Genomic DNA, 10,944 nt, shown 5'->3' with positions numbered 1-10,944 from the left:
TGCGGCAATTTAAATAGTATACCGGCTACTCTTGCCCCTGGCGGCTGTGTGGTCAATGTAATCTTTCCGGCCTGTGAGCCGAGTATTTCTGTGTTTTTACCGATTAAGGAGTTGGGTGATAATTTTTATTTTCTTTTTGTTCCGGATGTTATCCGGTTAACACTACTATTTGGTTTTTACCGTTTGAATGAAATTTGACGACTGAGTTGTCTTGATGAATTTTCTGATTTTGTTTCAATTTTTGCACTTAAATTCTGCCATTTTAATTTTTGAATTTTTGCCTAATTTTTTAGAGCATTTTTTTTTTGGTACGGTTTGTTTTCTTTGATAGCTCTTTTGTAAAAAAAAATAAATAAAAAAAAAATGAAAAGCATGTAAAACTTTAGATAGGATTGGATGTTTATATGACATAGCTTCTTATGTTTTCATAGCACTAGTAGAAAAATACAAATAGGCAACCCCCTAATGGCACCGGTTCAGGCCAAACCGGTGGCAAAAATCGGCCTTAAAATGAGCAGGTTTTTAAACAAAGAGAAATGACACCAGTTCAGCTCAAACCGGTGCCAAAAATAAAAAGGGCACCGCTTTGAACCGGTGCCTTTACGAACCGGTTCTTTAATTATTAAAAAAAAAACCCGCCCATTTAAACCCCCCCAAACCCTAAATGTGCCTGCCTATTCTCTCTCCTCTCCTCTTTCTCTCTCCTCCGCCTCTTTCTCTCTCCTCTCCTCTCCTCCTCTTTCCCTCTTGCTCAAATCTTTCTGGATCTCCTCCTCCTTTCTATCACTCGAAGACCAAAAACAAATCGAAGACAACAACAAATCGAAGACCAAAAAACCGCCCATTTTAATCGATATCTTGTTTTTTTTTTTTTACCATTTCAATCGATTTTTGGGTTTTTCGAATTTTTTTTTTTTCGATTTCAATTTCAATTATTTCGATTTCTGGGTTTCTTTTTTCGATTTTGATTTTTTTTTTCTATTTCTGGGTTTTGTTTTTCGATTTCAATTTTGATTGTGTTGTTTTCGATTTTGATTTTGTTTTTCGATTTCAATTTCGATTTTGATTTTGTTTTTCAAGTTGCATGCGGTTTTGGGGTTTTATTTTCGTGATTTTTAGGTTTTTTTTCGATTTTCAAGTTATTTCGATTTCTGGGTTTCTTTTTTCGATTTTTTTTTCTATTTCTGGGTTTTGTTTTTTGATTTCAATTTTGATTGTGTTGTTTTCGATTTTGATTTCAATTTCGATTTTGATTTTGTTTTTCAAGTTGCATGCGGTTTTGGGGTTTTGTTTTCGTGATTTCTAGGTTTTTTCGATTTTCATTTTTTTTTCGATCTCTGGGTTTATTTTATTTTTGTTTTCAAGTTTGTTTTAATCAAATTTTTAATCAATTTCGATTTTGATTTTTTTTTTTCAGATTTCAATTTTTTTTTCGATTACAATTTTTTTTTGTGTTTTCTGGGTTTTTGTTCGATTTTAATTTTTTTTCGATTTCTAATTTTTTTCTGGGTTTATTCGAATGTTGTTATATTTATTTTTTGGGTTTTTTAATCGAATTTAATTTTTTTTAATTTTCTTGGTTTTTTTTTTAAATCGAATTTGATTTTATTTATTTTATGGGTTTAATTCTTTTTTAATTGATCGATGTTCTGGTTTTTTTTTCTTTTCAACTGATTTTCTTTTTTATTTTTCGATTTTCTGGATTTTTTTTTTGGAATTTTTTTCGCAGCTTAATTAAACCATTTTAATCGATTTATTTTGGTTGTTTTAATTGGTGCAGGTACATGAATTTAGATCTTAAATTGAAGAATCAAGATGCAAGTATATTGATTTAGATGTTGTATGGATTTTTTTTTTTGTGAAGTTGTAAATTTTTATTTTGATTTATATTGTAATTTTTTTTTTTATTATTTATGTTGTAATTTTTTTTATTTTGATTTATATGTTGTAATTTTTTTTATTAATCTTTATTGGAATTTTTTTTTTGATTATATATATATTGAACAGATTTGATTATATTGATTGTGATGTTCTATTTATATTTTGTATTCTCATTTAATTTTAGTTTATTTAATTTTTAATTTAAAAAAAAAATTAATTTTTTTTGGCACTTTTGGCACCGGTTAACCGGTGCCAAAAGTGGTGAATTAAATTTTTTTGGTACTTTTTGGCATGGTTAACCGGTGCCTTTTTAAACCCCTTTTTGGCGCCCCCCACTTTGGCACCGGTTCAAACCGGTGCCTTAGGCCGGGTTTGAACCGGTGCCAAATTCATTTTTTCACGTAGTGTAGGAACCTATATTTATACATTGTATATATGCACAAAACACTCTCAAATGAATAATAACCTTATCTGTATTTTATATAAAAGCAGGGGACTAATAGATATATTAGTATACAAGGTATATACATTTATTTTAGAGTGAATAGAGTAGTTAAAATACTTGTAGATACATTTATTATTATACATTGTATTAGTTCCATCTCTAAAAGTTCTTTACCCTTTTTAATTTATTTTGTTCTAAAAATTCTTTACTCATTTTAGCGCTTGTTCTATTCATCTTATTTTCACTTATTTCAGGTTTGATAATTTCAAATAAGTTTAGTTAAGTGTAGATAAATTTAATTCAAGAAAAATAATTTATAATATGATAAAGGTTATCCAAGTTCAAATTACAACTAAAATAAGTTTTATTAATGTCTAATAAGTTTATATTAGTCCATTTAAGTTCAAATAACTAAAAATCAATCAGGTGAATAGAATACATTCTTATTCTATGGAAACAATTTCACACGTTTTGGTTTTTTTTTTTTTTTTTTTTTTTTTTTTTTTTTTTTTTTTTTTTTTTTTAATTACTTTTCTCTAACATTTTTTTTATATCACTTATACTCTTTCTCTCACTTTTACTCACTCACCTTTTTACATTCTCTTTTCTTATTTATTGATGGAGGAATATTTGGTTGTTGGATAAACATCCTATAGTAAAACTACCTAAATAATCACTAACTTAAACTTATGCTAAGTAAAGGTCATTCTGTCCTCAAAAAAAAGTAAAGGTCATTCTTTGGCATGAACTAACAGGAATCGCCAAAAAAACGTTAGTTGTTTTTTTGGTGTTTAGAGAGCCATAAGGGCGGGGTGAGAATCGATCCCAAGATTTTCTGAAACCGGGAGGGAAGCTCGAACCACTTGAGTTGTCCCTCACTCAAAAAAAAAAAAAAAATGGTTATTGTGATAAGCTATTCAAATTGAGGATTAGATATTTATGAACTAATTAGTTTAGACTAAAAGAAATTACTAAGGGAAAGAAATGTTAGTCGTAAACGGGATAAAGATACCATGTAAGTTTAACCAAGACAATTGAATCAAATTAAAACAACTTCAAGGAACAAGAGATCGAGTAATCGCAACACCAAAAAAGGACATATTAGATTGTGACACGTATAATTGTTTGTGTTATCATGACCATCATTATTATTTTATTTTTTGTCATAATCTTTATAATTATTATTATTGTTATTATTCATTAATGAATTGATTTCAATTTCAAACATCTGATATGCTTCCCTCTTGGTCAATATGGTTTTAGGCTAATAATCCTTTTTATATGGTATAAATAAATATGCATAGCTAATCAAAGGATAGAGTCTTGATTTATTTCATGATTTTGATCCCATATCTCTATTTAAGCACTAATAACACACACTTAATTAGCTGTGACAACCATATCAAAGGCAGTAGTTTTTTTTTTTAATTAGATAAGAATGACTTCTATATTTTTCTTAGTGATTTGTTTTTCATTAGTTTTCAATGGGCTATGTAGGACATCTTTCCCTAGAAAACAAGAATCGAAGATTATCGAGGTACGTTACTTGAAGATTATGCCCCTTAGCTCCCTTCCTTTGCTTATAATTGATTATGTAACTATGTAGCTATATATTTTTTTTTTTTTTTTTTTCAACAGACAAAATATGGTGTTTATGATTGTGTAGACTTTTACAAACAACCGGCGTTCAAGCATCCATTGCTAAAACACCATGCATCCAAGGCAAGTCCCTTTGTTTTATTAATGTATTTAACACATGTTATGCTTTGTATTTGTATTTTCTTATTCCTTAATTCCTTGGTTAAATTGCCAAAATTATCATAAGAAAGGTAGATGAATACTCAAATTAAAAATAAATAATTGTCTGATTCAAAGGTAGGGTATGCTAGACACTAGTCGTCTAGAGCTTTGGTACCATATAACATTTTGGTAAATTGATTTTCCTACTTTGCATTGTTGTAATCTGTTACAAGTCTATGTATCAACAAAGTATTAACTCACTTGGTAAAGTTCTTACCTCATATCCTAAAAGTTTGAGGTTTGAATAATGAATACTACCAAATGAGAATATTTGGGGTAGGGATTCCATTACACTTTCCTTTACTCTTTAGTGCTTAGTCCGCAAATAAAAGATCAAAATACCGTAAAGGCTGAGGTCAATTTAGTCAAGGACCTCCTTACCATTAAAAAAAATTGAAAAGTGCGTTATGAATCACTAGACTAAAGCCCAACTATACATGGCTAATTAAATAACATGGGCTAAATAAGATAAATCAAATAAATAGTATATTAGTATACCCAAGTACGGAGTAACTTCCAATATTTTCCAAATTAGATGACATACATTAAAATAAATTCCAATTAGACTATGTTTTATCCCCTTTATATTTATGAACTTAAAATATTTTTATAAGGTAAAACCTGACCTATTTTTCTTTAACTTTTATTTATATGCACAGATAACGCCAAAGAAGTTAGAAGAACTTCAAAAGCGAAAAGTTAATGGCTTCGGACTTGAAGATGGCTGCCCTATAGGGACTGTTCCCATTTCAAGAACCAGCCCAAATTCCCATTGGGGCGAGGATCCACCACCTCCCGAAGCTAAATTAGTACATTGCGTAAGGGTTTTTATTTAATTTTTTTGGGTACAATGAGTCATTTTTTAAATAACAATAATTAATTATATATTCTTATCAAAAAAATTATTACGTACTTCCTCCGTCTCTTTATTAGATTTCTATTTCTAGCATTTATTCCTCACATAATAGAGAGAACTATGAATCTGGACGGAAGAAGTATTTAATTATATCTTAGGGTTTTTTGTCGGAAACTACCTAATACAACCTAAAATTTGTGAAAAACTATCTAATAAAAAAATGGTTGTAAGAAACTACATTATAAAAGGTAAAATGTTGTAAGGTACTACCTTTGGCCGAATTTCTACACTAAATCTAATTTTTAAGGCATTAACCTACCTCAAAACACCCCCAAAACCACCACAGGGTTGCTTTTCAAGGTGGTAAGAGCAAGTTTAGCCCCAAGTCTTAAGGGTGACATCATCATTTTGAGTCTTAAGATTTATACTTAAGACTTTTCCCATTTTTCTTCAAAAATCTCAAGCAAGTCTCAAGTTGAGTCTTGAAATTTCAAGACTCGACTTAAGATTTGAGACTGGGACCCACTTCACCCACCTCACTTATATTTTTATTATCCTTTTTTTATTTTTACACTTTTCTACATATAATATGTCAAATATTTAAGTCTTAGGGCTAAAGTGATAAATTTGTGTAAGTCTTAGTGAGCCTTAATAAGAATTTGATGACATCATTTTTTATCATTTTAAATGGGGACCACAAAAAATGATGTCACATCCAACTTGCTCTAAGGTTAATTTTGGGGTGGTTAGAAGATATTCCGAGTTGGTGAGGGTAGTTTAATTTCGTGATTCGGGATGTTGATTTTTGGGGTTAGAGGTGGTGGTTTTGGGATTGAAGGGTGGTTTCTGCTTGGTGAAGGCAATTTCAAGTAGGTTGTATTAGTTTTGTGGTGAAGGGGTGGTTTTTGGGGTGTTTTGAGGTGGGTCAATGGTGGATTTCCGACAGAGGTAGTATTTTACAACAATCAGCATTTTCCTATGTAGTTTTTACAACATTTTACCTTTTATTAGGTAGTTTCTTACAACATTATTTTTATTAGGTAGTTTCTCACAAAATCTGGGCTTTATTAAGTAGTTTTTGACAAAAAAAATCCTATATCTTAATTGGTAAGCAAAATTGCACAATGTGTATTTATACATAATTAATTATGTAATGACAATTATTGCATTGTTTAGGAATAACTGTTAAATAAAAGTAATAATAACGTGATATAATAGCTATAAATCTGTGTAGGTTGCTGGAGTTCAGACGAGTGAAGATTCAAGTAGGAATTTCCTTGGAGTTAGTGGTACACTCCTTGTATTTAAACCTACTGTATATGATGATGGCCAATATTCTTCTGCGCGAATTAAACTTATAAATGGGAAAGATAGCGTAGAAGCTGGATACTTGGTACGAAACTATTTTAAATTATTGTTTTCGAATTAAATCATACAGAGTAGATTATAAGACAATTATTATAACATTCACTTTTATTGTCAATTTTGTAAATGTGGTGAATTTTCAGGTAAGTCCGAAATTATTCAACGATTCTGAAGCACATTTGTATGTGAGTTTTGAGGTAAGTATTCTTATCAAATATTGTATTGGACAACATATAATCTCTAAATTATGTTTATCCTCATGGTCTAGGACATATGTTTAATGTAAAGGGTAATAATATTGAAACATTTATCAAGCATAATAATATTGAAACATTTATCAAGCATAAAGCATAATCAACATTTTGATCAAAATTTTAAGAAATGACAAAAATAATGAATAAAGAAAATGGAAGATTGAAAGTTTCATATTTAATCAAAAAATGAAAACTAGAAAATTTGTAATCTTTGCTCGGTTTGTTTTAACAGAAAACATTTTTTTTGGGAAAATGATTTATCATGGAAATTAATTTTTAAGTGCGGAAATACAATTATATGAACACAATTGTATCCTTACAAGAAAAATTTTAGAGGAAGGGGAAATATAAGTGGAAGGGAGAAGATGGATGCATGGATCGATGAGAGGAGAGGTATGAGATGTAAAGAGTAGATAGGAAATGTGGCAAACCTTCATTTCAAAAGGAAAATATTTTCACTCTTGGGAGATCTATATTCCACCTTTAAGAAAAATGTTTTCCTATTAATTTACTTTACAATGGAAAATAGGAAAATAGTTTTCCGTCAAAACAAATAGATCTTAAACCAAATCTACCACTAGTTATGTGAATGAAAAGAATTGCATATACCAAATAAATTCTTGGTTTTCTAAAAACAAATAAAAAAAAGAAGTGTGTAAGGGCATTCGCAACAATGAGGATATATATCCTCTTAGCTTACTTTTTTTAATGGGTAAAAGGATCCTCATTGATGTGCAAGAGGGAGAGAGGATCCTCTTAAGAAAAGGAAATGGTAATTTCCTTTTAATGGAAAGGATCCTCTTCTTTGGCTCTTGTGCAAAAAGTTGTATTATTTTTAATTTTTGTTTTTTAAAAGTTCACTAAATTAATAAATAATTATATTTATAGGAGAGAGAAAATGGAAAAGGATTCTCATTAATATTTGAAAAATTAAAGAAAGAGAATGAGGGAAAGGATGGAGATAGTGGTACGTGATGTGAAAGAAAGAGAATATGATGTGCCAATTAGAGAAAAAAAGAAAGAAAATGGGAAAGGATATATTTATCCTCCCCATAACTAATGCTCCAAAGACTCTTTTGTTTTGACGGAAAAGATTTCCTTGCAAATGATTTTCTCATTTATCATTGTTTGTTTGAAAACAATTTTCCTAAAGGTGGAAAATAGTTCTTCCAAGAGTATGTTTTCTTTCTAAAAAGAAGGCATTTAGGCGTGCCACATTTTCCTCCATTCTCCTTTCATCCCTTACCTCTCCTCTTATTCGTTTAACTCCTACTTTCCCTCCCTTGTGTAATTTTACTTGTAAAAAAACAAACAAAAGAAAACTATTTTTGCAATTGTGTTTCCCCTGAAAATAATTTTTCATGGAGAATCATTTTATCAAAAAGTTCTTTTAACAAACACAATCTACCAAAAATAGGAAGGAATATACACTTTCTTCTTTTTTTTTATCTTACACTTGTCCACCTTTTTGTACACTCTATATATCCTACTCAGCTTACACTCACCCACCTTTTTACTCGTCTACTTATAGTTTTTCTTACAATCACTTGACTTTTTCACTATGTGTATGAGGTAGATTCGCACAGGGTGTAACGATAATTTTACGCACATTTTTTTCACTATCACGTAAAGAAGTTAATTGATACCAAGCACAAAATATATCCAAAAAAAGTTCCATTAGTATTAATACTCTCGCAATTATACATTAGGACTTCCCTCCCAAGTGAATCGAACAAAAAATGATAGGGATGGTTTAATGAACGATGTGTGAGAAGCATGTTCATGCTCTCCACCCACATGATCATATTGTGTTTGTTGTTAAAATAAGTGTTTCAAAGGCTATGGATGATAGAATGAATAATAATGTATTTGTTTGATCAATAGAAAGGATGGTGTGGCGTGATATTTCGTCACTATCTTCGAAAACAAATTCCAGTGTAACTGAGGGATGCACATTTGATCGCTGGTACGTTTCCTAAGGTTACACATCACTTTCACTAAAGGAAGTTTTGGGCTGGTGAGAGCTGGAGCCGTATAAACTTATGCCCAAAAGAAAAAGAAACGTGTTTATTAACTATTTTGTTATGTAATTAAAGTGTTTATGTAGTATTTTTTGAAAAGATTCCAAGTCATATATAGACAATACAATGAGTATGAAAAGTCAAATGTAACCATAAAATGAGTGATTAAATCAGAATAATGAAGATGATTTAATCACAATTAACAACCAATTAAATGGGGGTTACATAAGAATAACCAAAGATCAACAAGGAATTTAAGAGAACGAGTAAAAAGTCAATGAGTGAATCTAGACATGCTCCAACCTTTTGCTCAAAAATAACAATACTTAACCACTATGTCATAGCTTTTTAAGTGTGATTATTGGATTTTATATTACTTAAAACCAACAACTTAAAAAAAAATTAAGGAGGGCGGGCCCCGACCCGCCTCAACAAAGGTCCGCCCCTGCGTGCAGTAAACTGATTAAACTCTAGAAAAACCTAACCTAACTGAGTAACAGGACTTTTACACTCTTTACTTCAACAAATGTTCCATTCAAGTGGAAAACATCATCTTTGAATCATCTAATTAGGCACATCACATTTTTGATAATCATGTTAAAAGCTCTTGTTAATTTGTACGTGCATAAAAACTTTAATAGGTTGGAGGGTCTAAATTAGGATGCGTAAATCTTCAATGCTTTGGATTTGTTCAAGTCGATAAAGACGTAGCTTTGGGTTATCCCCCAACACATTACTCAGTTATTGGAGGACAACTATGGTCTTGGGATTTATCGATTCAAAAGGTACAACTTCACAATTTATTTTTTATACTCCTTCCGTTACATATTACTCGTAACAAAGGAATATTTTATATCTCACAAATAATACCCCTTTGTTGCAAGTAATATGTAACGAAGGGAGTAGCTTATCATATAATATTATTGCCGCTCTAAATTCAAATCAAAGTGTTTCATTTTTATATATTCAGATATTCTCATGGTTTTTTATTTATTTATTTATTTATGCGAGGGTATAGGATATAATTGACCAAAATTGGTGGGTATACATATCTTCAGCACCAATTGGATATTGGCCTAACGAGATATTTGATTCATTAGTCGATTATGCAAACCAAGTTGAATGGGGAGGCGAGGTTTATGATTTCGGGTTGAAGAACCCTCCTAGTCCCCTACCCGATATGGGCAGTGGCCTGAAAGGAAGCTATCAAAAATCTGCTGCAGCAATATATCATGCTACATATCTCGACGATAACTATGTTAATAGGACAAATCCTGATCGTACAAATACAATTGCAAATTGTGATCCGGATTACGTTGTTTTAGATAATGGATATATTAATGATGAATTTGGTAGGGTGATACATTTTGGAGGGGCACATGATGAAAATTAAAACTATATTCATGTTCTATTAGTAAATTAATGAGTGTTTGACAATAATAAAGTTTCAATTGTGAGTTATTAGTAATGCATAATTGTGTAAGATTATTTTAATTAGAATGAATTTGTGTGAATTTCAGTTGATCTCATATATTACTCCCTCCATCCCTCAATGATAGTCCGTTACGGTCAATTTTAAGTCTCAAAATGATAGTCTCATTTGTTTTTTTTCAAGTACACATTAATATTAAATTTTTGCCAAATTCCCTCCAATTTGCAACAATATTTGTGCAAATTCCATTCGAATGTACTTTTGATACTACTTATTTATGTTTATTAATTCCCGTGAAACTTGCTCATAAATAACTATCATTAAGAGACGGAGGGAGTAGTATCATGATTTGGTTGTTTGGCATCCTTTTAAGGTAATGTCAAGTAATTTTATACTTGGGAATAATATTGTTGGAGTTTAGGTAGAGAACTCCAAATAAATTGTACTTCAAAAGAGTTAATTTCTCCCATTTCAAAGTATTTTTCATTACTTTCAAATTGAGCCAATTCTTTGATTTATGCTTAATAAGTTAAATTGCTTTTAACTTAATTGGAGTATTTAAAGGCTAGCCATATTTGGTCTAATTTGTGTCTAGATTCATTGTTTCTGGTTCACTCTCATAACTATATAAATATCTCTCTTTTTGTCCCTTTGAGACACAGAAAAAGTAAAAAATATCCTCTCTTAAAAACTGATTCTTTATGACCTCCTTTTCTATTGAGCATTGTTCAAAGGTGTTTTCAATCTAACTCTCCGTAGTACACTGAAGAGTTGGAGTCATGTATTCCTGGAGGTCAATTGTTACGAGTCCGTGTGTACCAGTGCGGGGCAAATTCGACTTTAGGGCAGTGATCTATCGTCACGCCACGATATTTTCGAGATAAGCCTTT

The 10,944-nt window shown here is 30.6% G+C and overlaps 1 protein-coding gene across 1 annotated transcript; it reads left to right on the top strand.

The window, feature by feature from the left end:
* The first annotated feature begins 1,559 nt into the window (after nt 1–1,559).
* LOC145639177 (protein neprosin-like) lies at nt 1,560–10,144 on the top strand. Its single transcript, XM_081690348.1, has 8 exons — nt 1,560–1,840; nt 3,824–3,863; nt 3,965–4,048; nt 4,786–4,944; nt 6,217–6,375; nt 6,491–6,544; nt 9,264–9,407; nt 9,641–10,144. The coding sequence occupies exons 1-8, from the start codon at nt 1,836–1,838 to the stop codon at nt 10,013–10,015; spliced, it is 1,020 nt and encodes a 339-aa protein (XP_081546474.1). The 5' UTR covers nt 1,560–1,835; the 3' UTR covers nt 10,016–10,144.
* Nucleotides 10,145–10,944: the final 800 nt, after the last annotated feature.

Source organism: Chenopodium album, chromosome 7 (assembly GCF_948465745.1).
Source record: "Chenopodium album chromosome 7, dcCheAlbu1.1, whole genome shotgun sequence".
NCBI classification, from domain to species: Eukaryota; Viridiplantae; Streptophyta; class Magnoliopsida; order Caryophyllales; family Amaranthaceae; genus Chenopodium; species Chenopodium album.
This window is presented reverse-complemented; position numbering and strand designations above follow the sequence as displayed.

What these genes read in the sequence shown, in the direction of transcription:
- LOC145639177 (XM_081690348.1), top strand. An exon ending in TAAAACACCATGCATCCAAG is followed by an intron (nt 4,049 to 4,785) that starts GCAAGTCCCTTT and finishes TTATATGCACAG; the next exon opens with ATAACGCCAAAGAAGTTAGA. An exon ending in AAGCTAAATTAGTACATTGC is followed by an intron (nt 4,945 to 6,216) that starts GTAAGGGTTTTT and finishes AAATCTGTGTAG; the next exon opens with GTTGCTGGAGTTCAGACGAG.